The sequence below is a fragment of the Epinephelus fuscoguttatus genome, linkage group LG19 (genome assembly GCF_011397635.1).
Source record: "Epinephelus fuscoguttatus linkage group LG19, E.fuscoguttatus.final_Chr_v1".
Classification (NCBI taxonomy): domain Eukaryota; kingdom Metazoa; phylum Chordata; class Actinopteri; order Perciformes; family Serranidae; genus Epinephelus; species Epinephelus fuscoguttatus.
In genome coordinates, this window is record NC_064770.1 from 35,926,386 (window position 1) to 35,953,828 (window position 27,443).

The window sequence follows — 27,443 nt, forward strand, 5'->3', positions numbered from 1 at the left end:
TCTGTCATTTTTTTCTTTCACTGGGTCTCAGAGGTACAGAGTTGTCAGAGAGCCTATTTTTATCAGCGTTTTCCTATTCTACACTCAGACTCAGGTGACGAGGTTTCTTTTTCATTTATGCAGTCTTTCCCTCTCACTCCTGCTGTCTGTTTAACCCATGTGTGCCCAAAAACTTAATTTACTCTGATGAGGGAAAATGCCACAACATTTGCTTTAAAAAAAATGAGGACAAACGGGACATTCGGGGTGACAGCGACGTTCAAAGTTAGCCCTCCGAGCCAATGCATTCAAACTATGCAAACGACAGATCAGAAATGTGCAACATTTTGTGTCGACACAGCCGGACTCTATCGTATTAAGTTGCTGTGAGCTGTAAATTCACCACCTCTAAGCAGAAGGCAGACGATAATGTAATCTGTGAGTCTGACCAGGCAAAGCCTCTCTTCTTCCGAGCAGCTGCCTCTGTCTCAAACGTTGTGTTCACACTACGAGCAACAGTGTGACCTGCCGCATTATCGTCAAGACGCAGTTAAAGTGTTGCTCAAGTGCTTGTTAACGTAGTTACGTTGTCACAGGCTTGTGTGTATCAACTGAGTGTTATCTAAAGTTTGTATTTGGTCAAAAAAAAAAAAAATCACTGTCAGTGTCTGACTCTAATTTCAACGTCATCTTTCATCACATTACCTCACAGATTGCGGCAGGAATGAGTCCTAAAATCAGGAAATGAGTTAGCATGTTGCACTTCTGGTTCCCTTTTCTTCAAGTCTTGAATGGGTTTTTGGTTCGATGCCTGAAATACGGTCTGTGGTTAACACAAGCTTAAGAGACTTTCACGTTTTGTTCTACGACATAAAATACGTCACTAAATCCCCCACTCTTAAATTTAGAAGCTTTTATGTATCTTTAAAAAAGGCAGTTGCTAACATGTTGCTAAATGGCTAAATGATCTGCAGAGCGTCATCACACCAACCAAGGCTTTACAGCCACGTTGTGGAGGCAGCGTTGAAGTCATGCGATTGTAGTGTAGCTCGTTTATAGCTTTTTACTTCTGGTGATTACATTTATGCTTAAAAAATCATAAAAAGTGTTTGTTTGTGAACAAAAGCTAAGTATCATAAACCTTTGTTTGCCACAGAGCTTATTAAATGTAACAATCTGAAATCAAATGAAAAATCCCAGAGGCTTTTAGACGAGCGTACCAGGGCAGCACTAACTTCCAAGTCAGTCTACATAAAAACATCTCCCCTGCAGCACTCTAATGCATCTCTGTGCGCAGCAAAGCACATAAAGCTAGCATAGTATCAGCTAACTAAGCTTAACACAAAACACCACAGCTTGAAACAAAAACATGTGACTGGTTGAAGCTTCACTGCGTCACTGGAGCTCTAAGAAAAGTTAAGAAAAGGTTAGCTCAAATTTTATTTGTAGATCATCATGGACGTCTGCAGAGAAAATTGTGGGGTGTAGCTTTATGTTACTGCCTTCATTTCAATCGACATGTAGCCTGTTGCTGTGTCTTTCAAAGAGTGAACACAGCATCAGACTCACCCTGGGTCTGAGTCTGCAGCTGCCTGTAGCAGAGAGCAGCGTGGAGTGAGGAGCGCTGACTCTGCAGCTACGTCTGGGGACTGAAACATCCCCAGAAATACACTGCATATCGACTCACATAAAAAAAAAAAAGACTGTTTGACATGGAGAATCTATTCCAGTCTATGACTTTCAGGTGGCAGCCATTATAGATACCAAATACTTGACTGTACTCCTTATAGTTTCTGAGATGCAGCCTTTTTCTGTATCACACTATATTCAGTATTTGGGCACACTGTGCCACTGTTTTCTTCTTAAAACTGTAGAAAATTACCTAAAATAAACAATTGAAATATAGAAATTTTTATTATGTTAGGTGCACACATGCAAGGGGAGCCTGCGTATACATTCCATATAAATAAGAGTAGGTAAAAGAACTATTATTAGTCATACAGCAGGTGAAAACACTCACTAGAGGAGCCATTCTCACTTCTTAAAACTCACTTTTCAGCTTAACGGTTCCACCGATTTTGAAATTTTTGCCAGATTCGTGCTTGGGCAGGCACAAAGAACACTTCCACCAAAGGTCGAAATTTCAGTTGCAGGCACAAATGGGTTAAATGTACTTATTTCCACCATGAATCCTCTCTGTCATCCGTCCATCTCTCCTGAGTTTCTTAAACTTGTTTGTGTTTTGGGTTTAAACCTTCAAAAAGATGTTGTGAGTTGTTTCTGTGTCTTGAACCAGCCGTGTGAGCTGGTCATCTCACCACTTGTTGCTCTGTCATTGAACTCTCCTTCTCTCCCTCTGTGTAATAGTGTTGTTTGGGGACTCCTGGTGTTGGTCATGGGTACTGCAGCAATGGGTATATTGCATGGGTTTGGTTTGGTTGTTTTGTTTTAACACCACAAGAATACACTGCAACCACCAACGTTTGTCACCTTCCTCACACACACACACACACACACACACACACACACACACACACACACACACATTCACATTCAACTGGACCATCACACGTAGTTTCCACTCTGAGGACTGAACTGGCAGCATTAACAGCTGACCAGCTCCTCCCACTCACTGCACTGATGTTCGTGATGGTGTGTAATCTCTCCACGCTTCACCGACTTTCTGTGACTCCTCTCTGTCATCCTCCTCCTGATTCCTGTTTCCCTCAGCATTCACTCGGTGTTTGTGTGGTGTTTTCACTGGTCCTGGTATTTTGAACCACCTCTACTCTCTCCTGGTGTTTGATTTACCAAGAGGAAGTGGAGAGACGATGGTCATGTTCATTCTTCCTGACATGCATTTTGTTTGAGTTTGCCTGGTTAAATGTTTAGATTATTAAACTAAAATCCACTGGCTTCTCACATATTATCTCTCTTTTTCTCTCCTCTGTTTCTTCTCTCAGTGGACCGCATCGTGGGCCTGGATAAGGTGTCTGGCATGTCCGATATGCCCGGCGCCTTTAAGACCCGCAAGGGCATGTTCCGCACAGTGGGCCAGCTGTACAAAGAACAGCTGTCCAAGCTCATGGCCACTCTGAGGAACACAAACCCCAACTTTGTTCGCTGCATCATCCCCAACCACGAGAAGAAGGTACCCGAGAAAAACTGGCATCAGTTTTTATCATTAAAACTTTATTTATATAACACCTTTCATACAGTGGGTGTTGCTCAAAGTGCTGTACAATAAAATGAAGAAACACAAACCGGCAAATTAAAACAAATGCAACTACTATGTGAAAAAAACAAACAAGCAATCACATGAGTAACAAACAAAAGGGGACACAAATAGTGAGACCAGATTTGCTAAAACAAAAACAATGGGATATGTGAAAGAAATAAAAACACAGGAAGGTTTAAGAAGAGTAAAACATTGAAAAGATAAGAGTAAAACAAGAGTGACAGTTGAAGGCAATGCTGAATCAATTATTTCTCAGTTGTCGTTTAAAAATGTTCACAGAAGCTAATGAATTTCCACCCTGGGGACCAAAAACCTTCAGAGAAACTCAGGAACAAAACCTACATTTCAGCTGAAGGAACAGGGACTAACTTTACTTCTTGCACAATAGTTCCAGATGTTTTAAAAAACAAACAAATAAAAAGAGCTGCCTGTTGTTGATCCTGTGCACTGATGGGTCAAACTACAACTTCTGTACAACCATAGATGTTGTTCTCATGGATCGGACAGTTTGGAGCCAGTTCTCACCTGCTGAGAGTTTGGTGGCGATTACGTTCTAAAACAAATGAATAACCACAGTCCCTTTTCGACTGCAAGAATTTTCCTCAGGAACTAGGAACCTTTTGAGGCACTTGTGTTTCGACTGCAGAGAGCAGGGTCTAAATTAAATTCTGGGGACACTTTTTACTTTCAAAAAAGTCTCCAAATTAGGGGATAGTACCTTCTGAAAGTACAGGAATTTTGGGGGTGGGGTTTGCAGAGATGACTGGTCAAAAACACACAGTGCTGCTGCTTTAACTTGTGCACTGCTTCATTCATAAAACAAGAAAGAACTCTTGCTCTGTCATGCATGAATTATTGTATCACAAAGAAATTTTAAAATGTTTGTTTTTACTTTTTAAGAGCCGAGAATGAGAGAAATAAAAATGTATTTTCTGATAGTCTGTGCTTTAGAACATAACCGCCAGAAAACAGACATTTAACGCTCAACAGATGAGTTACTGTGGAGACCGATGTTCTTAGTTTTATTTTCTTCCTCTGCGTTTCATTCATTACTTCCAACTTGCAGCGTTAAATCACATCCCAGTACGACACATGGTGTTCATTCCTGTGATCACCATCAGCCTTCATCCTGTCAGCAGAGGAATTTGCCCTAATCTTCACGGGTCTTTAGACTGTGGTGGAAACACAACTGACAATGGGCCAAAGGAACCTTTTAGTTCCTTGAAAAGTTGTCTCTGGGACTAAAAGTCCTGGGAACTTTGGGTCGAATGCGGCTTATCAAACACTCAGCAAATCGTCTACTTCTTAGAGAGGCATTTCCGAGTCTCTGTTTCTACCTGTGCATTTCTATTTTTCATTACTTATTCACACAATGGTAAAAACAGAACAGAGTTGTTCTGTGTTTCCTCTTATGCTAAAATTCCGTTTCAAATGCAGCTATATCTATAAGAGTTTTTAGATGTAGTGCAAACAGGAAGGTGCTAAAAGGACAAAGAAGCTCCTGGTTTAGTTCCTGAGTTCAGCTCCTCCTGGAACCTTTTGGTCAAAAAGTGCGTAAAGTGGTGTCTCTGCTTTGCCACACTACTCATCAGCAAATGTTCCCCTTCCCCAGGCTGGTAAACTGGACCCCCACCTGGTTCTGGACCAGCTGAGGTGTAATGGTGTGCTGGAGGGGATCCGTATCTGCAGACAGGGCTTCCCTAACCGCATCGTCTTCCAGGAGTTCAGACAGAGGTAACAGAGTTAAAACACAGTGACAGTTTGTCTGGTTCTCTAGCAGGTGTGTGTAAGAGAAATTAAAATCCTACCATCTGCTCCTCTCTTTAAGGTACGAGATCCTCACTCCCAACGCCATCCCCAAGGGCTTCATGGATGGAAAGCAGGCCTGCGTACTCATGGTAAGCGCTCTACAATATTCTATGCAAGCTCCACATGAACATGTCCGTCTGCAGGGTGACTGATCACTGCGTCTCCTCTCATGTCAGATCAAAAGCCTGGAGCTGGATCCCAACCTGTACCGGATCGGCCAGAGTAAAGTTTTCTTCAGAGCAGGAGTCCTGGCTCACCTTGAGGAGGAGAGGGACATGAAGATCACTGACATCATCATCAGTTTCCAGGCCTGGTGCCGAGGCTACGTGGCCCGCAAGTATGAAGAGACGCATCCTGTGCACTAAAGAAAACATACTTGTTATATTATATTCCACTTCTGCCAATATATCTCTTGAAATCCTACTCACTGGACCTTTAAGTTCAAATTTATAAATTTTAGGCCTTAAACGTCATCAAATAGTCTTAAATTTGCCAAAAACATTTAATCTCTGCTTTTTTGTCATAATTTTATTCATTTTTTTTGTCAAAATGAGTCAAGCTCTTCTGCATCAAAGGTCCCATTTCTGATGTTACAAATCTTAACATGCTCTTAAGATTGTTGGCACAATGTAGATCAACCTAACTCACTCTAATAACTATATTCCTAAATAAAACAAGAGTTACTTTAAAAAACAAAGATTATGTGTCCATAGATTTTTGTTAAATTTGGTTGAAATGATCGTGAAAAGTGAATTTAAGTGTCTGATACCTGTAGACAACCTGATGATTTGTCTAAGTTTGTTGCACTGAACTGCACCCTAATATAACTCTGTGTATCTGTTACTGCCTTGTAGAGCTTTTGCCAAGAGACAGCAGCAGCTGACTGCCATGAAGGTGATCCAGAGGAACTGTGCCGCTTACCTTAAACTCAGGAACTGGCAGTGGTGGAGACTCTTCACAAAGGTGAGCATAAAACTCACTCGCAACATCTAAGCTGAGAGATAATGAGAGATGGATAAACTACCTTCTTATGTATTAGAAAGGTCTTGAAAGTCATAAAATTTGTACCTAATAAAAGGAAATACCAACATGCAGTTTTTTAACTCACGTTATTTCTTCCATGTCGTCCTCAGGTGAAGCCACTTCTGCAGGTCAGCAGGCAGGAGGAGGAGATGCAGGCCAAGGACGAAGAGCTGAACAAGGTGAAGGAGAAGCATCTGTATGCTGAGCAGCAGCTCCGGGAGATGGAGGAATCACAGCGTCAGGTAAACTGAAACAAACCACAGTCTGTGTCAAGTTATTTTCTTCTCCAGGTCAGGAAATTTGGCGTGAAATGTATATAAAACATCCTGCCCTTCCACATCATATTCACTGATGGATGATGGAGGATGCTTTGTTTGAATCTAAGTGCTGTTTACCCTGGATTTAAGTTAACTGTGTAATCTTTTTGCATGCTTGCAGCTGTGCGCTGAGAGGACTGCCCTGCAGGAGCAGCTTCAGGCAGAAACAGAGCTCTGTGCTGAGGCTGAGGAGATGAGAGCCCGTCTGGCTGCCAGGAAGCAGGAGCTGGAGGAGATCCTCCACGACCTGGAGGCCCGCGTGGAGGAGGAGGAAGAGCGAGCCTCTCATCTCACTGCTGAGAAAAAGAAGATGCAGCAAAATATATCTGTAAGTTCACATCTATACACCCACTAATTCAAACATATAAACACTTTATAGAATATATAGTGTTTGATTTACTTAACCAACCCTTCTGTCGTTATCTGCACACAGGACCTGGAGCAGCAGCTGGATGAGGAGGAGGCAGCCAGACAGAAGCTCCAGCTGGAGAAGGTCACCTTGGAGGCCAAGATGAAGAAGATAGAGGATGATGTCATGGTTCTAGACGACCAGAACAACAAACTAAACAAGGTTAGAATGAAAAGCACACTGTGATTGGTCGATTGGAGTAGTGTGTACTTGTCATTCTTTTCGGTGTAAGCAAACTGACAAACACACAGCCTCACCTGTGTCGGGCCGAGTTTTAAAGTTTGAACAGGGTTCAGTGTGACGGAGACATTCACGTGATGTAGTAGAAAAGCTAACTGCACTAACAACGGACCGGGAATGTGCAACATATTCTGTTGAAACTAAATATATCACACAACAGCCAGAGAAGATATCGTATTGAGTTGCTTTGAGCTGTAAATTCCTCCGTGTACGCAGCTGCTTGTACTGAAGAGCAGCGTAAAAGCGAGGAGTGCTCTCACGCTGCGAGTAATACAAGATGGTCAGGGCCTGTTCCTTTCAAAAGCGCAACGGCCAATAGGGTGCTGCAGGGATGATTTGTCGGCCAACACGGAAGTTATTATCGCCCTAGTTCCCTCGACAAAAACTCAACATGATTTTTCCAGTGCATTTTGGGTTATTGCAGAAAGTATGCTCTGTGGGACGTTTTGTTTAGCAAGAAAATATTTGCAAAGACCATCGTTGAGATTTTTGAAGTGCAAATGCTCTCACCAGAAGTAAAAAGCTAACGAACTACACCACGTGGTCAAGCCATGGTCAAGCCGTGGTCAGCATGATGATGTTCTGTAGTCTAATTTAGCCACTTGTTGGCATCTGTGTTTTTTAAGACAAAAGCGTCAAAATTAACAACTGGGGTATTTACTGACGTTTCATGTTGTAGAACAAAACGTGAAAGAACCCTTTGACTTCAACACGATGGAATCGGGAGACATAAAATACTAAATCCGGGTTTTAGGACTCATTACTGCAGCACTCTTAACGGAAACATCATCACTCACTCCCACCAATGGCGTCACTTCATAACTCACTGACTCACACTCAGTGACAGCCGTTTAATGGGCCTTACAAAAAACATTAAAGTGCACCATCTCTGATCATTTACCCTGTTTGTGAACACAGGAGAAGAAGCTGCTGGAGGAGAGGATCTCTGAGTTCACCACCAACCTGGCCGAGGAGGAGGAGAAGTCCAAGAGCCTGCAGAAACTCAAGACCAAGCACGAGGCCATGATCACAGACCTGGAAGGTATGAAGAGAACATGTTGGGCAGTCACTTACCTAAACTGGTCCTAAACAGGACAAGGTGATATTACAAGTTTCCAACTTTAAGCATTGTTTTTTTCTCCCTTTAATCTTGTGTTTGTTTTTTTTCCTGTCAGACCGCCTGCGCAGGGAGGAGAAGCAGCGCCAGGAGCTGGAAAAGAACCGGCGCAAGCTGGATGGTGACTTCAACGAGATACAAGACCAAATTGCTGAGCTGCAGGCCCAGATTGCTGAGCTCCGTGCCCAACTAGCCAAGAAGGAGGAAGAGCTCCAGGCAGCTCTGGCCAGGTCTGTATGGGACATTATTTTCCATTGTTACCCTTCAGTTCATCTGTCAGCAGTAGTATTACAGGTTCTTGTAATCAAATGAAAGACTCCCCACCCTCCTGCTCCATTTACTCATATTTGCTGACCTGTTCCTCCCTCAAGGATCGAGGAAGAGGCAGCGCAGAAGAACCTGGCCCAGAAAAAGATCCGTGAGATGGAGGCTCAGCTCTCTGAGCTGCAGGAGGATTTGGAGCTGGAGAGGCAGGCCCGCACCAAGGCAGAGAAACACCGCAGGGACCTGGGAGAAGAGCTGGAGGCCCTCAAGACTGAGCTAGAGGACACTCTGGACTCCACCGCCGCCCAGCAGGAGCTCAGGTAGAGATACTAAAACAGTTCAAGTGATGCAGTGTGACGCACTGAGGTTTGAGTCTATTGTACATCGTGACATAAGAGATTAACCTCTGCTCTCCATTCTCAGGACCAAGCGTGAGACAGAGGTGGCACAACTAAAGAAGACTCTGGATGAGGACGCCAAAGTCCATGAACAGCAGCTGGCTGAGATGAGACAGAAACACGGCCAGGCCTTCGATGAGCTCAATGAGCAGCTGGAGCAGGCTAAGAGGGTAAGAGCCGTGTATTCACCTGCTGCTATTTCTCCTCAATGCATATTGTTTTTTGACTGCAGAAACCATTAATGCTCGGCCAGAGGTTGTGTCACTGTCAGCTGCTGCCACACATAGAATGTGTTTCTGTGGGAAACGCTGTTTTATTATTAAAATAATGAAAATGATTGACTGAAAATCTGCCTTCCTTGCAGAACAAAGTGTCCATGGAGAAGGCCAAGCAGGCTCTGGAGTCGGAGAGGAACGAGCTCGCCATTGAGCTGCAGACACTGATGCAGGGCAAAGGAGAGTCCGAGCATCGCAGGAAGAAGGCTGAGGCCCAGGTCCAGGAGCTGCAGCTCAAACATTCAGAGAGTGAACGCCAGAGGACGGAGCTGGCCGAGAAACTGAATAAAACACAGGTACGTCTCTTTAAACAATCACTGTCTGGGTTTGCTGCAAATCACCTGTGTGTTGAGTGTGTGTGATTACATTTACAGACTTTTCTGTGTCCATACAAACTGAACACTGAGTCGATGATGTGTTGTTTCTGTTCGGTGGTTAATTTGTTGTCTTTGGTCCACAGGCTGAGCTGGAAAATGTTAGCGCTGTGCTGTGTGATGTGGAGGGAAAGTCCATCAAGGCTACAAAAGACTGCTCAGCTGTGGAGTCCCAGCTGCAAGATGTTCAGGTAGATTCAGAGTTTATTTTGAAACGTGCAAAATAAATAAAAATTAAAAATGTACGTGAGAAAACAAAACCAGAAATGCCAGCAGACAAATTCAGTAAAAAGACACAAGTATTTCATGATGGAAAAGGAGTAGGAGGAAGTGAATACGTATCAAAGCCTACGCCTTATTAATGTTTTATCAATGAGCTTAATATTAAACAGTATAGAATTAAATTAAAATGTGCTCCACTTTTCTGCCCCAGTATTCACACACACCTTGATCAAATCAACAGTGAATCTGGATTTACAAATTTTAAACCTAGCTTGACAAAGCTCTAATCATAAATAATCTCAGATCCTTGTTGGAGCAACCCAGGCTGTGTCAGATGATCGATTAGAAAAACCTTTAGATAATATTAAGTTATCAGATTGCTGCATATAATTCACCTTTACCTGTCCGTGTTTACTACAGGAACTGCTCCAAGAAGAGACGCGCCAGAAACTGTCACAGGGCACACGTCTGCGGCAGTTGGAGGATGAACAGAACAGCCTGCGAGAACAGCTGGAGGAAGAAGAAGAAGCCAAGAGGAATGTTGAGAGGCAGCTGCAAACCGTTCAGGCACAGGTAAGAAGAAACACATGAACGTGTCCCTCAGACTATTGACACATCATCTGAACTACCTGGGATGTGTTATGAAGCACTGAATGTTTGAGTGACGCCATCTCTGTCCTCATAGCTTGCAGAAATGAAGAAGAAGGTGGAGCAGGATGCAGGTTGTCTGGAGAGTGCTGAGGAGGGCAAGAAGAGGCTTCAGAGGGACCTGGAGGCATCAAGCCAGCGCCTGGAGGAGAAGTGCGCTGCCTATGAGAAGCTGGACAAAACCAAGACACGTCTCCAGCAGGAGTTGGATGATATGCTGGTCGACCAGGACCACCTGCGACAGATTGTGTCCAACCTGGAGAAGAAGCAGAAGAAGTTTGACCAGGTGAGACAGAGAGACGATTAAAACACTTCTTAAATCTTTACAGACTTGTTAGAATGAAGATTTGACACTGTCGACCTGTCTTTGTCTAGATGCTGGCAGAGGAGAAGAACATCTCTGCCCGCTATGCAGAGGAGCGTGACCGAGCTGAAGCCGAGGCCCGTGAGAAGGAGACACGGGCTCTAAATCTGACCCGTGAGCTGGAGTCTCTGATGGACGTGAAGGACGAACTGGACCGCAACAACAAACTGCTGCGTGCAGAGATGGAAGACCTGGTTTCCTCAAAGGACGATGTTGGCAAGAACGTAAGTCTGGAGGACATGTTTTTCTAAGGTGCACTTGTGTCTGTGTGGTTTGTTTGTGCCATCATCACAAACCCTTTTCCCCGTCCTGCAGGTCCACGAGCTGGAGAAGGGCAAACGTGCGATGGAGCAGCAGCTGGAGGAGATGAAGACTCAGCTGGAGGAGCTGGAGGACGAGCTGCAGGCCACAGAGGACGCCAAGCTGCGCCTAGAGGTTAACATGCAGGCAATGAAGGCCCAGTATGAGAGAGACCTGGCAGGACGTGATGAGATGGGCGAGGAGAAGAAGAGGTCACTGATCAAACAGGTACAGACGGGACTGAACCAGATCATTTCAGTGGTTTGATTATAGTTCTGTATTAACACTGCTCAGGGTGTAAGCATGCAGGTGCAGTCTTGTGGTTGTGGCTGAAATCAAATGTGCGTCCTTCAGGTGCGGGAGATGGAGATGGAGCTGGAGGATGAGAGGAAGCAGCGCTCTGGAGCCGTGGCCGCACGCAAGAAGCTGGAGCTGGACCTGAAGGAGCTGGAGGCCGGCATCGACATGGCCAACAAGAACCGCGACGAGGCCCTGAAGCAGCTGAAGAAACTCCAGGTGAGTCACTCGTTGAAATGTCTTCAATCCAACAGAGAAAAATCTGTAATGTGTTTAAATGTCACAGTGCAGCTTGTTCCCAGTTTGACTGACTGCTGTGACTCCGCAGGCCCAGATGAAGGATCTCATCCGGGAGCTGGAAGATACTCGCATGTCCAGAGAGGAGATCCTGGCTCAGAGCAAGGAGACGGAGAAGAAGCTGAAGGGCATGGAGGCTGACATGATCCAGATGCAGGAGGTCGGCACGCACACCTCATCTCTACGTTAACTTCCTGTTCTATCCCCCTGTTTCTGTTTCACACTGATCGCTCTGTTCTCATTCATGCGTGTTCAGGAGCTGGCAGCTGCAGAGCGGGTGAAGAGACAGGCCCAGCAGGAGAGAGACGAGCTGCAGGATGAGATCAACAACCAGGCCGCCAAGAAGTAAGACACCTGTCGAACTCCAGTGAAATGGCAGAGCTGTCAGTTGTGTTATCACCTGTTGATGACCACATTTGTATTCTGTGTCCTCAGTGCTCAGGTTGCAGAGGAGAAGAGACGGCTGGAGGCTCGTATTGCTCAGCTGGAGGAGGAGCTGGAGGAGGAGCAGTGCAACACTGAGCTGACCAATGACAGGCTGAAGAAAGCAATGCTGCAGGTCTGTGGACACAGATACAGCAGCTCATTATAGTGTCGATGAAAACGGTTGGATTATAAGTTAATAAATGTTGACTCACCTTATCGATGATCTGTATTGAAGCTTCCTCGTCAAACTGTTTGTTCCAGAATGACCAGATGAATGTGGAGCTGACCGCAGAGCGCAGCACCTGTCAGCGTGTGGAGGGCGCCCGGAGCCAACTGGAGCGTCAGAACAAGGAGCTGAAACTGAAGCTGCAGGAGCTGGAGGGAACTGTCAAGTCCAAGTACAAGGCCAACATGGCTGCCCTGGAAGCAAAGATCGCTCAGCTGGAGGAACAGCTGGACATGGAGACCAGGTGAGAGCCTCCGCCATGGCATTTATGTTGCATAATATATACTGTTGAAGGGACACATTTTTAAAATATCCCATGGAGAGAGACTCTCACTGCAGCCTGTTTAATTTTTCTGAAAATGACGGCGTGCAGCCTCGTTCTGTGGACGATAAACGAGCCGCAGACTTCCATGTGTGTCACCGCTGATGAGGAAATGCTTAACACTTCCTCAGTCAGCAGGTCAGCCTACAGTCTGAGACACTGTGTTTTTAATCTGTCTCAGGGAGAGGCAGGCTGCCACCAAGCTTGTGAGACGCACGGAGAAGAAACTGAAGGAAGTCATCCTGCAGGTTGACGACGAGAGACGCAACACAGAGCAGTACAAGGACCAGGTCAGAGGTTCTCCGTCACTGATGTCAAGCCGATAACTGTCCTGTCGTGGTCGGCTACATCTGTGTGAACACACATCAGAACCTTTTTGTCTAATCAAACTTTGTTTTTGTCAAATCGCAGTCCGACAAGTTGAACTCTCGTATGAAGCAGCTGAAGCGTCAGCTGGAGGAGGCTGAGGAGGAGGCTCAGAGAGCCAACGCCAACCGAAGGAAACTGCAGAGGGAGCTGGAGGACGCCACAGAGTCGGCAGACGCCATGAACCGTGAAGTCACCAGCCTCAAGAACAAGCTCAGGTGGGAAAAGGGATGGTGGAGTCCCAGTAGCTTTCACAGAGAGACCCTAGATTTTGGTGGTCAAAGGTCACTGTGACCTTGCATCCAACTCTATCATGAATGCGACATCTCAAGAAGACCTTTAGGGAATTTCTTCAGATTTGGCACAAATGTCCACTTTGACTCAGCAATAAACTGATTACAATTTGATAGTCAAAGGTCAAGGTCACTGTGACCTTGCATCTGTCTCATTCATGTGAATGCGATATTTTAAGAGCACCTCAGGGCAATTTCTTCAAATTTGGTAAAAACGTCAACTTGGACTTAAGAATGAACTGATTAGAATTTGATGGTTTAAGGTCAAGGTGACTATGACCTTGCATCCAAATCAATCTCATGAAAGCAATATCTCAAGAACACCTTGAGGGAATTTCCTCAAATTTGACACAAATGTCTACTTTGTCTCGACAATAAACTGATTAGAATTTGGTATTCAAAGGTCACTATGACCTTGCATCCATCTCATTCTTGTGAATGCAATATTTGAAGAGCGCCTCAGGGGAATTTCTACAAATTTAGCACAAACATCCACTGAAACTCAACGATAAACTAATTAGATTTTAGCGGTCAAAGTTCGCTGTGACGTTGTATCCATCCTTTTCCCATGTATGCAGTATCTCAAGAAGGCCTTTAGAAAATTTACACAAATTTGGTAAAATCGTCAACTTAACTCAGCTCAACAAAAAACTAATAAGAATGTGACTGTGGAAGGTCAAGGTCACTGTGACCTTGCATCCAGCTCAATCTGATGAATGTGATATCTCAACAACACCATTTCTTCAAATTTGACAGAAATGTTCACTTTGTCTTGACAATAAACTTTTAGGAGCATCTTGAGGGAATTTCTTCAAAGTTCGCACAAACTTACACTTGGACTCAGTGATGAACTGATTACAAATTGGTGGTCAAAGGTCAAGATCACTGTGACCTTACATCCGTCTCATTCTTGTGAAAATGATATTTCAAGAGCACCCTGAGGGAGTTTTTTCAAATTCTAATTAGATTTTAGTGGTCAAAGGTCAAGATCACTGTGACCTTGCAACCCTCTCATTCCCTTGAATGCAATATCTCAAGAAGGCTGGTCTACTTGGATTCACGAATGAAATGATCAGAATTTGATGGTTGAAGGTCAAGGTCACTGTGACCTCACAAAACATGTTTTTGCCATAACTCAAGAATTGGTGCTTTAAATATGACAAAATGTTACAAAAATGTCAAATAGGATACAATGATGAGGTGAAAAGGTCAAAGGTCAACTCCACTGTGACATCATAATGTTCTGAAAAAACACTTTTCTGGCCGCAACTCAACATCAGCGTCCATGTTTTCACCAACATGGATGTAAACTGTACCTGGATCTAGCCTGGTTTGCTGAGTCGTACAACTATGAGACACTAACTCCAGTTTTCTGTTTCAGGCGTGGCGACCTCCCCTTCACTGTGCGCCGCACTGTTCCCCGCGGTGGCATCGAAAGTGATGAGGACGGGGAGCCCAAGACCCCCGAGACCCCGGAGCCCAAGCCTGAGTGAAGAGCCACAGTGCCGCTCGACACCTTAGAACCGCATCACACATAGACCGATCCAAATTCACATACGAGCACACATTACTGTACCTACTGAGCAGAGAGGAACACAAACACCTTCAGTCCTGTGACGCTCTGATCTCTGTAACACTGACAATCTATGCATTCTCAACACACTCTCTCACACACACACACATAGAAGCCAGTTAAGTTGGACAATCACCATGCTGACAAACACACACAAACACAAACACACACGTCGTTATTTTTTGGGCCAAATTTTTCGTTTGCTTCATTTTTCATTCTCTGGGAAAAAAAATATTTTTGTAAGGAAACATTCCAATTGTGAAAGTCCTGATTTAGGATCTATTTTTCTAATTGAAGAAGAGAAAACAAAGAGAGAAGTTGACACAAATGAAGACAGATTACTGGAAGGGGACCAAAGTTAAAATCTCAGTCTATAGAATTGTATTTTATGCAGAAGTTTTTATAATGGTTAAGAATGGAAGTGCTTCGTGTTTATTATGCTCGCGCTCTCGCTTCAGTTTATAATGAAGGTTTATATGCGGAAATGTATTCTATCAACTTAGCTGCAGTTAGTACTCGTGACTACGCTTTTGGGCTTAGCTATGTAACACACACACATTTCTCGTGGTAATTAGAGGCAGATTTCCTGATTGGAGACTCATTGACGCATACTGAAGGCATCTGATTGTGACTGTGCTGAAATTTAATTTTGCACTGAGATAAAAAACAAACACTTTGGCCTTGACGTTATGAACCACTGCATCTGTGTGAAACATTGACGGAGGAGCTTTTGGAAAGACCGGGCACATGCTCATTTAGTAAGACTGCCAACACACACTAAGGCCTTAAAATGCAGCTGAATTCTCCTGGGCGGGGTTTGTTGGCTTTGTTCTTCTGGATATGCATTGATTTTTTTTTTTTTTTTTTTTTTTTTTTTTACATTTATCACTATCAGTGTTTTTGTTTCTGTTCAAGGTAAAGTTTGAACGGGGGTGGTGGGGTAGTCTATTACTCACAGCACACACTGTATTCTCAGAGCACAGCTTGTGGAGGTCGGTGCACGGCAGGTAGACTCAGGAGGTAGTGGCGCTCTTCATCACTGTAACCTGTGTACGCCACGCTGACAGGGCTTCACATAGACGCGACATGTGGCCAGGTGTTGAGTATCAGATGAACAGCTCTCTCTGTCAGGATCATGTTAACCCCTCGCAGGCTGTGCTCAGGGGCTGCTTTCAGGCTCACACTGCTGGGAAGTGAGAGGAATGTGTTGTTAAGAAAAACAGCTCATAATTAAAAAAGATCGCACTTAAAATAAATAAAAAAACAAATGAAATCCAAAAAAAAGAAGAAAAGCCGCATCTCCTCGGTTCTTTTGTAATGTTCGTCTGCACCTCTGGAATGGAAATCATGTTGTGAAATGGTATTATTGCAATTAAAGAGGCTTTCTAAACTGCTACGTGTCGACTTCCTGTGTTTTCATTATCCTCTCATACTGATGTTTTACATCAGTGGCTCCCACATGGTCCAGGTTTGGTCTCAGGTGTTTAATACAGTGAGTGTCATACTTGTGTTTGGCTATATCGTCAAGCTAGTTTGCTGTCTCTGTTCAGTAGCTGTCTGTTATTCACTCACTCTGCAACAGGAAACAGCACTTCAGAATAAAAGCTTCTGCCTGGAATTAACTGCTTCGCAATAAAGTGTTTTTACAACCCTGACATGTTTAGGAGTCACCTGTGGTCCATTCAAGGTGGACCCACGACCCACTTTGGACTCAGACACACCAGTTGGAAACCACTGGTTTATAGGGTTGCGGCAGTATACTGGTTTCAAGGTGTACTGTGGTATGAACGTCAATGTTTAACGTAGCATTTACATCTGCTCATCTACGATACTGAAAAGAAAAAAAGCAACTGGTCAGAAAATATCAACTTTATTTTAGTTATTGTCAAAAGGGAGGTTTTTTACACACAGGAAAAAAGCTTCAAGTTTAAATCATCAAAATAAAACGGTCAGGCTGATAGTAATAATAATACAGTGAAGCCATGATATTTTTCTGAGACAGTTATACCATGAAAATCTCATACGGCAGCAGCACTAGATGTTTATGTTTTTTAGTAGTGGTGGAAGTAGTTTTTGGATCCTTTACTTAGTAAACGTACCAATACCACACTCTGGAAATACTCCACTACAAGTTAAAGTCCTGCGTTCAAAACCTTAATTAAAAGGATAGTTTGGATTTTTTGTGGCGAGGTTATGTGACATATTTATCCATAGTCAGTGTATCACCTACGGTAGATGTCACTCAGCATGCCCCCGGTTTCGAGACCAGCCAAATTAAGCATTATCTAATTAAATATGAGCTGATTTACATTTCCAGAACAGATATCTGAACATTAGTTTAAGTCAGGTTTGAAATTTTTGTTTCCTTTGGTTGATATGTTAAAGAGTCAAGTTTTTTTCTCATATCACTTTATAAATCAGAAAATACTGTCAACAGACATAAAAAAATATTTTCTTCATGTTTTTTGGAATAAAATCTTCTATAAATCAGGCTGTGGATGAAATATGGAGAAACCCCTCAGTAAAAACCTTCATATAATATATATGATTATAGACAGGAGTAAAACTGAAAAGTTTGGTGTATGTTAAGTGCCACTGAAGTAAAGATTTCTGACTCAGAGTATGAGAAAAACTAATTTTGAGAAAATTACCTTTATAGATGTATATTGTAAAATGCCCCATTTGTAGACAAAAATAAAACCCTACAAGTAAACTGGGTAAAAAAAAGGTAACTAATAGACATTATGAAACTTCCTCAGTTGGTTACTTACGTTAAGACACTGATTTTTATTTTTTTTTGTGTGTGAATATGCCAGTGACACATCATCTAATTAATAATCCAGTATCTAACTAATTAAGTGAAGTGGAGTGAAGATTTCTGGCTCAGAGTATGAGAAACAAAATCTTTTTTCTTATACTCTGAAAAAATGCTAATTTCTAGACAAAATAATTAGACACTACAGGTGAATTAGGTAAAAGATTATATAATAGAGCCCATGAAAGTTACCCAGTTCATTACTTATGTTGTGACAATTATTTTTCTATTACAAGACTTCAGAAATTTGATGTTTAAATATGCACATAAAGTAATATCCCCCCTAAAGTCAAAATGTGTGAGTGCCATAAGCAAAATGTAGTTAAAATTATTGAAAAATAAAAGTACTGAATGTGCAGTAAAATGTTCCCTGTAATTATTTTCCTTTTCTACCTGACGTTATTGGATTAATGTCGCCGCTGCAGTAATGTGTGTGTCACATTATTCTGCTGTACATGTTTAAAGTTGTGCTCAATTTAACTGATTTATTTACTGTTGGGTAGTTTAAAGTAGCACAAGATGGAAACACACAAATAAAGTACAGTAAGTTCAGTACAGTACTTGAGTAAATGTACTTAGTTACATTCCAGACCTGATTTTCAGAGGTTTATAAATCAGTACTTACTTACTTACTTGAATGAGTAAAGTCATGTTTGCAGTCTGAACCTCCCCTGAGGCTGCAGTAGTTGTTTATGACATGCTGTGTCTCCACCAGCAGGGGGCGCTCAGGTCCTCCTGCAGCAGCAGGTCTGGACCTGGTCTGAACCGGTTTCACCATAAACTGAGTCAAACTCAGTAAACAAGGATGGAGACGTCTAGGTGAGAACTTATTTATTTATTTATTTATTTATTATACTTTATCCTCCTGCATGAATCTGTTATCAGACAGCCTTCAGTTAAACTCTTTGATTCATCACGTGACGAAACAAGACGACTTAAAAAGTTATTTTCTCTGTTTGTAGAAACACAGTTGTGATTTAAATGTCTTTAATATACTCAGTGTTGGGAAGTAACGGTGCATTTACTGAGGCACTGTACGTTACTATAATTATGAGGTGCCTCAGTATTTTATTTTCTGTTTACTCCACTACAGTTATTTGACTCTAGTTTCTGCTTATTTATCAATAAAAAAAAAAAAAAATAATAATAATTGAAAAATAAAATTAAAAAATAAAAATCACATACAAAACATAGCTAGACATTAAATCATTAAATAATAATAATATATTAAAGTAACTTGTAATATTTATTTACAAAACAGACATTAAATCATAATTAATTAATTAATCACTATTATTATTCTCGTATATTTAAAAACTAGAAATATTTGATGACAATACATAGCTAGATATCAAAGCATAATAATAATAATAATAATAATTTATTAAAATGACTGATAATGTTTTTATATAAAATGTACACATTAAAGCACTACTGCCAATAATAATAATATTACAATAATATATTAAAAGAGACAACAATATTTATACACATACACATTAAGCATTAATAATTTTCTCCTATCCTTACATCTCTTGATTTTTGCAGTCCTAACTGTTATTGTCAATTTCATTTACTCTTAATAAATTCATGTAATGCAAAAAACGGATTAATATATCTGAATAAAATATTACAGGATTATTTTTTTTAATTTTCTTTTTGTGTACTCACTCATTTATTTATTTTACTTGAAGTTTATTTTGCTGATATGTACTTTTAGCTCTGTAAATATTGTCTTTTACTTGTAATGACTGCGTAATTTTTGGTGGTATTTTGATTTTTAGTGAAGAATTGTAATACTTTCTCCACCAGTGAATACGGTAGAAATGGTGCATAAAGTGGCTACTAAACGCAGCAGTTTAAGATGTCCGCGATATTTTAAAGTTCTTCAGTGTCAGAATTCCAATATCTTCATCTCGTCAGTGTAGTTTTATATTCCACTGAATAAATGTTTAAGTTTTGAGAAGTTAAAAGATGAACATGCGCTTATATTACCACAGATATTCAATTAAGTGGTGACCTTCTAATACTCACATTACGGTAAGATGTTTAACCAATCAGAAGCCAGTGGCGTCTTTATGGGCGGGGCTTTCTTAGTTACGACACAGCGCGTCATCAAAAGCAGGAACCGGCCGGTTTAACGTTGTGATGAAAATGTTTAGTTTTCATGTTTAATGTCACAGAGCTCCGGTAAAGAGCTGCGGTTCAGGTGTGTCTCGGTGTTACAGACAGTCTGAAGGATTCACGGTGACATTTAACTTTGGTGGTGTTAGTTTACGGGCCGTAGAAGAAGAGAGAACTTGACTGCGACAAATTAACACTGTGCGCACCAGCTACTGTATTTGAGGTCGACGAAGAAGAAGGAGAGGACACCTCTTGGGGACGTCTCTGTCCAACAACCTCTCCGTGTTTTACTCTCCGTGTTTTTCTCTCCGTGTCCTTTTCGTTTATTGAACTGTTTTTCATGGATTACACTGCGGCGTCAGACCTGTGACATCTCTCTGCGACACTGCAGAACATTTGAACAGGTAAGCTACAGAACACACCGGAAGTTGGCTATTTTTACGCGGTTTATTTGATATAAAGTGATAAATCTGGCACCACATGTAGATTATAACACGGTGTGACATTTCAGTTGCCTCATAAAAATATTAATAATTATATCATGATGAGCAAGAAAACACAGCACACCTGATCTTTGAGTTTAATTTAGTTCCTCATGGGGCAATTTGCAGAGGCATTCAGAGTAGGTAACAAAATGTAGTAAATTAAGAAATAATATAATGTAAAAATGCAAGGAAAGCTGTGCACTTTATAATGCATGTATAATAGCCCACATTAATAATAATACTTATTTATAAAGCACCTTTCAAAACAGTCACAAAATGCTTTACATGTCAATAAGGAAATGAAAATAACAATTTTTCAAAGAACTGCTAAAAACACTTTAGTGTATAAAAACAATATAAATGAACTTGTAACTCACTAATAAAAGTATGTTTTAAGAAGGGAGTGAAAAGAGATCACTGACTCGGCTGTGCAAACATGCAAAAATAAGATGTACAATTAATCATATAATAATGAATATTATAATATTCATGCGAAGTACACTGCACTTCACAGTATTATTATTATTATCATTATTATTACTATTATAAGTCTGTAAGGGGAATAAAAATCAAAAGGTTATTTTGGGTTAAACAAACATTTATTGCTATAATTCAAACTTGAAACTATTTTTTTTTAAATGGAAGTAGTTGTAAAAAGTTTCCCTTTTGAAAATATCTAAAATAAAGATGAGATTCTCTGTCTCATGCTCTTTTTTTCAATATCGTAGATAATAAAATGTACTCACTATGATAACTGTCAACTTTCATATCATGGTATACCGCTGTGACCGTAAATATAATGCAAAAAAAAAGGGTGCATGAAAACGAAGATAGGGTCAATCCAAGGTAATGATAACTGCCAACTTTCATATCATGGTATACCGCTGTGACCGTAAATATAATGCAAAAAAAAAAAGGGTGCATGAAAACAAAGATAGGGTCAATCCAAGGTAAACCGTACACACTGATGAATGATATAAAAAGCTCCTGCAGGGGCAGGAATCAACAGAGGCATCACAATACAATATTATCACAATATTTTATGATGCAATATTATTGATATTTAAAATGTTTTGCAATATGCTGAGTATTGCAATAACACATAATGCAATTTATTACTTATTTTCAACTGCAAATGTTACTGCCACTCCAGAACTTTGTCAACTCTGATTTTATCTAATAAAATAAAGTTTTCAGTCCGTTCATCTCACGGCAAATCATTTTTATTGCAGTGAATACATCTGAAAAAACAGTCGAGTTTATTAGTATAGTTGGCTACCAAAAGTTTAACTGCAATATGAGTCATTCATTTAATAAAACAGATCGATACTTAGCGTCTGTGTGTACGATATTTCAACACCAAATATCGTGATACTGTGCTGTATCAGTTTTTCCCACCACTGCTGCTCAGTTTGACATTTTCTCTGGCTGAGACAAACTATTTAACATTGATTAACAGATCTCAGTGTGTAAATCTTCAGACAGAATTCAGCAGCCTTGTTGTGAACTTCTCTCAACTGCACCGTGAATAAAATCCTTCTGAATCAGTCACATAACTGGACTTGAAAGGATTTTCTTCTTCCACAACACACTCTCATACTGATAAAAGAATAATATTGGTGCAATAAAGTACAGTGCAGTAAACACAGTGGATGAATATGGTAGTTACGTAATGTACACGTGCACTGGGTTCATGGTGATTCGATGAACGTACAGAGAATAAAGGATTACTTGCCTTGTGCTTCACAAATTGTCACAGCACGGTACTTAGAAATGTATTTAAAAGAAAATAAATGATGCTGTGTATACTTATATATACTGAAAAGAACATTTGTAATTGTCTTGTGAACATTTTCTGAGAATAACTGTACTCTGTGCTATAAAATCAATCTGATCTGTTGCTACTACGAGTTGGATTTTTAGCCGCTGCCTCAACAAGAAGTAACTTTTAATGGCACTTTTCTAAGTTATATCTTGGCATCAGTAATCTCCAGACTTTCAGGTGATATTGGTGTTATTATGTTGTTAGGTAATTGATGTTATCTACTGACACATTTATGTACCTGTGTGATTGCAGCAGAATACACGTGTGCGTCTTCATGGAGTCTAACTAAATTAAAATTTAAACTCTATGTGTGTGATCACAAACCAAGGCAACACCTGGTGTCACCAGACTTTTATCCCCTCTGTGCTGAATCCATCTCCAGCTCCAGGCCACAGTCACGTATGAATCATGCAGCAGAGTGTCATGCACCAGTTTCATCCTAATATGTCGCACGCTGATCTCTGGTTAGTTAATGAGTAGCTGTGTGTGTCGGGTGCTCACAAATAGGAAACGGCGTGTCAGTCATGTGACCTGTGGATGCTAAATACTGCTGTGTGGGTGTAATCATCCACAGCTTGACGGAGACAGCAGCACTGTGCACATGCTCCTTCAAGACTAGGCTGTTTGACTGAGAGTCCACTTTGCATTTTGACTCTCTTTAGGTGTGCAGACATTTGAGTGGACAGCAGCAGAGTGACAGAGCGACAAGAGGAGGGAAAGCATAATATACTGTGTCACTGAGGAATATCCTGAGGAACTATGGAGCTGTCACTGGTGAGTTTTACCTGATATTAATCATCACTGTGAGGTTTTATTTTATCGTTTTACAGTTTGAGCAGTGAGATCAGTCTTATCCAGAGCTGCAGCCAACAATTATTTCCATGTTTGATCAACTTTTTCTTGGTTAATCGGTCAGGTGTTTGGTCTAGAAAATGTCAGGAAAGTGTCGATCGGTGTTTCCCAGAGCCCAAAGTGACGACATTTAAGAATCAAAGAATTTCATTTTTTTTGTCTCGATTAATCGATTATCATCTTAGCTGGCCTCTTTATATAATAGTTGATAACTGATCGATTAATCGTTGCAGCTCTGCTCTTGTCGTTGTGCCTTTATTACTGTCTCGAGGTCAGGGCATCCTGTCTGACCCATGACACCAGTCTGACACACTGACGACCTCCTTTCTCTGAGCGGTCATGCAGGGAGGTTGCAGAGCTGCAGATTGTAGGATGAGGCAGAGTTAATTTTAGTGTCAAGCCCAGGAAAATAAATAAATAAATCAAAAGGCTTGGTTAACCTGCGCTGTAAAAATACATGCTTCAAAACTGTGCTGGTTATTTTTGACCCGACATAACTTGTAGAAACTAACATACCAATTAAGAACTTTTTTAATGTAAAATAAAAAACCTCATCGTTTAAAAAAAACACCCTCAAATAACCAAAAATTGAGGGATTCATGTAACACGAGGACATTAAAACATTTACTGGTCATAGGTCTTCTTACTGCAGTTACTACTACAGCCGCCAATAGTACCATGACGAATATTACTTCCATAACTACTATAGGTGATAAAGTGTTGAATGTCTACGTGACGGATGGGGGCAGCAATTTCTGAAATTGATTCAGTATCGAGTGAGAGGGCTGTAATCCATGGCAATGTAATCCCTGCAGGCAATTGAGCACCATCAATGTACGTCAAATGTTTATTAGCTGATGTTATGTAACGTCATCTCTCTCTTTGCTCTCTGCCAACCTTCTCTTCCTTCTTCCTTACACCTCTGTCTTTCTTTGTACCCTCCCTCTCTTCCTCTTCCTTCGTATCCTCCCCTTGTGTCTCCCCTCAGGCTCACCCGGCCATCAAAGCCTTCATGTGTGGCTCTTTCAGCGGGACCTGCTCCACACTGCTCTTCCAGCCTCTTGACCTGGTTAAGACTCGTCTGCAGACTCTGCAGAGTGGCGTGCAGCCTGGGTGAGTCTGTGCACACACACACACACACGCACAGTTATCATATCAGCTTACACCACATTTTCGTGCCCTGTGACCTCCAAAAACTGCTTCATTGACTGGACGAACACGATAGGAAGTTTTACCTCAGTAGAATCACACATGCAGCGTGTGGGCCTCATGTGAAAGCCATTTACTATTGATGACTTGTTTCCTTTCAGTTCGGGCAGAGTGGGGATGATGGCGGTCGTCCTGAGCGTGGTGCGGACAGAGAGGCTGCTGGGACTGTGGAAAGGAGTTTCACCGGTGAGACCATCTTCATGCTGTCGCCTCTGTCGACCCCTGTGTCCTTTTGTGTGTTTGAAAACATGCTCACAAATTCATCACTGTCAGATTTTCCATGTCCTGACTCCGCCCTCTCATCCACCCGCTCCTCCAGTCCTTTGCTCGGACCATCCCAGGAGTGGGGCTTTACTTCAGCACCTACTACTCTCTGAAGCAGCACTTCTTCCAGGACAGCAGCCCGGGCGCCGTGCAGGCCGTGCTGCTGGGAGGCGGGGCCCGGACTGTGGCGGGGGTCTTCATGCTGCCGGTAACTGTCATCAAAACACGCTTTGAGGTAGCTGTCAAGTTTTTACAGTATAAATCAGTACAAACATCGAAATGCCATAAAAATGTGTTTTTAGTTTTCTGTGCTGACCGTATGTAGACAGGTGTGTTACGCCTGTATTAGACTGAATTACATGTGTGTATATTTTTGTGTTTCAGTGTGGCAAGTACAGTTATGGGAGTGTGGCTGGAGCTCTGCGCAGTGTGTGTCGAACTGAAGGTCCTGCAGCTCTGTTCTCCGGCCTGATGGCCACTCTCCTCCGAGACGTTCCCTTCTCTGGTATCTACGTCATGTTCTACAGCCAGGCCAAGGCCTCGCTGCCAAAAGGTAAGCTCACACCCAGAGGTCATTCAGTAGTAACCAGCAGCAAAAAAAAGCCACAGTTGAAAGACACACAAAAAATGTGGGTCTTGTTTAGGCTTTATTTTTCAAGGTAGTTGTTTTTAAATGTCTGTTTGAATGAAATATTTATTCGTTGTCTTTCTCCCCTCAAGAAATCAGCACGTCTGCTTCGGCCCCGCTGGCTAACTTCAGCTGTGGGATCCTGGCGGGTATACTGGCCTCCCTGATCACGCAGCCTGCTGATGTGGTCAAAACACACGTCCAAGTGAATCCACAGCTGAGGACACTCGAGGCTGTCAGAAACATCTACATGGTAACTGCCTCACTCCTCTTTATTATCTCGATGTTCAGAATGTCAAGATGAACTTTAGTTGCAGTTGAAAAGACTGTCTTTCAACTGTACAGTCACGTCTGCGTGATACTGCTACTGATTATATCTGACGCCTGTCCTCCATCATCTTCTCTATCTCAGGAACAAAGACTCCAGGGCTTCTTCAGAGGGGCGGTTCCACGGGCGCTGAGGAGGACCATGATGGCCACCATGGCGTGGACAGTGTATGAGGAGATGATGGCTCGCTTTGGACTCAAGTCCTGAAGAGAAAAGTTGAACGAAAAGCTTGTAAACAAAAGACAGGTGAGATAAAAAAGTCAAGTGACAGAGTGATGACAGGGATGTGAACAGGAAGGAGCTGCTACAGTGGAGATGTGCCTGACGTTTTCAAGACTCAGAACATTTCACAGCAACAAGAGTTGCACGCTCAAGAATGAAGACGATGTACTCTTGTTGTCTAAATGACATAACACGCACATTAAAAGAGAGACAAGGAGACTTTGCTCCATGAAATGTGCTTTGCTGGCTCATGGCTGAAGTTCAGGAAGCAGCTTTTTGGTCCAGTGCTTCGTAACTATGGAGAAGACATTTAAAGAATAACCCAGGTACGCTGTGATGCTTCGTGTCGCACATTAAGATGTAAAAAGATTTTGATCCTTAATGTGTACGAGGACGTTTTAGAAACGCCTCAGTTAGAATTTCTGTGCCTCTGGTTTTTCATGGTTGTGTTCTCTCAAAGGAAGACTGCAGTGATGATATCTACTATTTCTCAAGACAGTGTCCCAGATCAGACTTCTGTAATGCACTTTAACCCCTGCAGTTCTGTCTCATGCACAGATTAAATCCTGGAGAGGCTCTTAAACGCCTCTCCAATAACAGTGTTATTTATATTCTGACATTTTTTGTAAAACAAAATATGTGCTTGTAGTATTAACTCAGTTTATCTGCCTGGAAAGATTTTTGCCTTGATATTTAATATATGTTTACCTTAACCTGTGTTGTTCTGCCTTTTTAATGATGTTGAATAAAATAAAGCTCAGCGCAGTATACGTGTGGAACATTAATCTTTATTTTGTCAGTGTAAAGTTACAGGCTCACAGTGCCTGAACTCTGGCTGACCTCTGAGACACTGTAGAGCAGATATGGCAGCTTTGTCTCATGACACACTAACTTCTTGGCCGAGGCTGTACAGGGGTCACTGTGACTCGGCAGAGTTAAATATTTAGCTTGGTTCAGCCAACCGTTTTATCTGTGGCCTACTTGTGTGCAGAATCAGAAATAAAATGTGCATGCATTATTCTAAACTTTATTCTGTAGGTAGGTAGGTAGGTAGACATGTAGATTATGCAGATAGGTAGACAGGTAGATTCGTAGATACGTCGATAGATAGATAGATTGATACTGTAGGTAGGTAGATAGATATGGCAGCTAGGTCAATAGGTAGATCGGTCGATAGGTAGATACGTAGGCATGTAGATATGTAGATAGGTAGATTCATAGATAGGTAGATGCGTAGATAGGTAGATACGTACATACATAGATAGGTAGATACGTAAATAGGTAGATACATAGACATGGAGATATGTAGATTCGTACAGTAGATCCATAGATTCGTAAATGCGTAGATAGGTAGATACGTAGATATGTAGATACATAGATAGCTAGATGCATAGATACATAGACATGTACATAGGTAGATACGTAGATAGATGCATAGATCCATAGATTCGTAGATATGTAGATGCGCACCAACTTTACAATAAAGTTACTTTAAGATCTACCTCAAATGCTGGAAAAATTCATAACATTTTAGAAAAGGTTAAATTTTTTCTGATTGGATGTTGCAAATGTATACGAGTGTCGCTGGTTCCTCTATCCTTACATATGTGACGTTAAATTGTTTTAATAATGGATATTACCAATTATTTTGAGATTACACGATGCAACATCAGAAAGAGAACGATTCATAAAATCCTTCTTCCTCGTGTCCTTGCATGTTTAAGACTTTTGAAAGATTAATTTAAGACATGTTAATGGCCTTATTCATAGATAAATTAATTTAATGCCTGAAGTCTCACGTAGACGGCCTGTGTTTTACAACCTGTCCAGTTAATGAGTAAAGTAATAAAGTACATATCGCGCATATCCTTGAACTTTTTTATTATTACTTCATTGAAAGGTTTATTCATAATG

General features: G+C 41.6%; 2 protein-coding genes across 7 annotated transcripts in view; both read left to right on the forward strand.

The window, feature by feature from the left end:
• LOC125879051 (myosin-9-like) overlaps window positions 1-15,662 on the forward strand; it is a 110,472-nt gene extending 94,810 nt beyond the window's left edge. For all 3 annotated transcript variants that reach the window (XM_049560649.1, XM_049560647.1, XM_049560648.1), the window contains 26 exons: window positions 2,943-3,130; window positions 4,830-4,951; window positions 5,046-5,115; window positions 5,203-5,363; window positions 5,881-5,989; window positions 6,160-6,291; window positions 6,488-6,694; window positions 6,800-6,937; window positions 7,934-8,057; window positions 8,191-8,362; window positions 8,504-8,716; window positions 8,820-8,964; window positions 9,159-9,365; window positions 9,530-9,634; window positions 10,086-10,238; window positions 10,351-10,599; window positions 10,689-10,901; window positions 10,993-11,205; window positions 11,332-11,493; window positions 11,603-11,731; window positions 11,828-11,916; window positions 12,007-12,130; window positions 12,259-12,467; window positions 12,727-12,835; window positions 12,957-13,129; window positions 14,586-15,662. In XM_049560649.1, the coding sequence (XP_049416606.1) occupies window positions 2,943-3,130; window positions 4,830-4,951; window positions 5,046-5,115; window positions 5,203-5,363; window positions 5,881-5,989; window positions 6,160-6,291; window positions 6,488-6,694; window positions 6,800-6,937; window positions 7,934-8,057; window positions 8,191-8,362; window positions 8,504-8,716; window positions 8,820-8,964; window positions 9,159-9,365; window positions 9,530-9,634; window positions 10,086-10,238; window positions 10,351-10,599; window positions 10,689-10,901; window positions 10,993-11,205; window positions 11,332-11,493; window positions 11,603-11,731; window positions 11,828-11,916; window positions 12,007-12,130; window positions 12,259-12,467; window positions 12,727-12,835; window positions 12,957-13,129; window positions 14,586-14,697 (4,028 nt within the window). In that variant the 3' untranslated portion in view covers window positions 14,698-15,662. The remainder of the gene's footprint in view (window positions 1-2,942; window positions 3,131-4,829; window positions 4,952-5,045; window positions 5,116-5,202; window positions 5,364-5,880; window positions 5,990-6,159; window positions 6,292-6,487; window positions 6,695-6,799; window positions 6,938-7,933; window positions 8,058-8,190; window positions 8,363-8,503; window positions 8,717-8,819; window positions 8,965-9,158; window positions 9,366-9,529; window positions 9,635-10,085; window positions 10,239-10,350; window positions 10,600-10,688; window positions 10,902-10,992; window positions 11,206-11,331; window positions 11,494-11,602; window positions 11,732-11,827; window positions 11,917-12,006; window positions 12,131-12,258; window positions 12,468-12,726; window positions 12,836-12,956; window positions 13,130-14,585) is intronic.
• Window positions 15,663-18,392: 2,730 nt separating this feature from the next.
• Window positions 18,393-26,299, forward strand: LOC125879134 (mitochondrial glycine transporter A-like). 4 transcript variants are annotated; one of them, XM_049560790.1, is made up of 9 exons: window positions 19,713-20,120; window positions 22,689-22,722; window positions 22,763-22,800; window positions 23,867-23,991; window positions 24,189-24,273; window positions 24,407-24,586; window positions 24,736-24,904; window positions 25,072-25,232; window positions 25,392-26,299. In XM_049560790.1, exons 3-9 carry the CDS (start codon window positions 22,786-22,788, stop codon window positions 25,512-25,514), a joined length of 858 nt encoding a protein of 285 aa, XP_049416747.1. In that variant the 5' UTR covers window positions 19,713-20,120; window positions 22,689-22,722; window positions 22,763-22,785; the 3' UTR covers window positions 25,515-26,299. The 4 variants fall into 4 exon arrangements, with proteins under 4 accessions (XP_049416745.1, XP_049416747.1, XP_049416744.1 ...); XM_049560788.1 differs by lacking the exon at window positions 19,713-20,120 and adding an exon at window positions 18,393-18,411 and having other exon boundaries at window positions 22,689-22,800; XM_049560787.1 differs by having other exon boundaries at window positions 22,689-22,800.
• The last annotated feature ends 1,144 nt before the right edge of the window (window positions 26,300-27,443 follow it).

Coding starts and splice junctions, on each gene's coding strand:
- LOC125879134 (XM_049560788.1), top strand. Junction 23,992..24,188: donor CAGAGTGGCGTGCAGCCTGG/GTGAGTCTGTGC, acceptor GTTTCCTTTCAG/TTCGGGCAGAGTGGGGATGA. Junction 24,905..25,071: donor CAAGGCCTCGCTGCCAAAAG/GTAAGCTCACAC, acceptor TCTCCCCTCAAG/AAATCAGCACGTCTGCTTCG.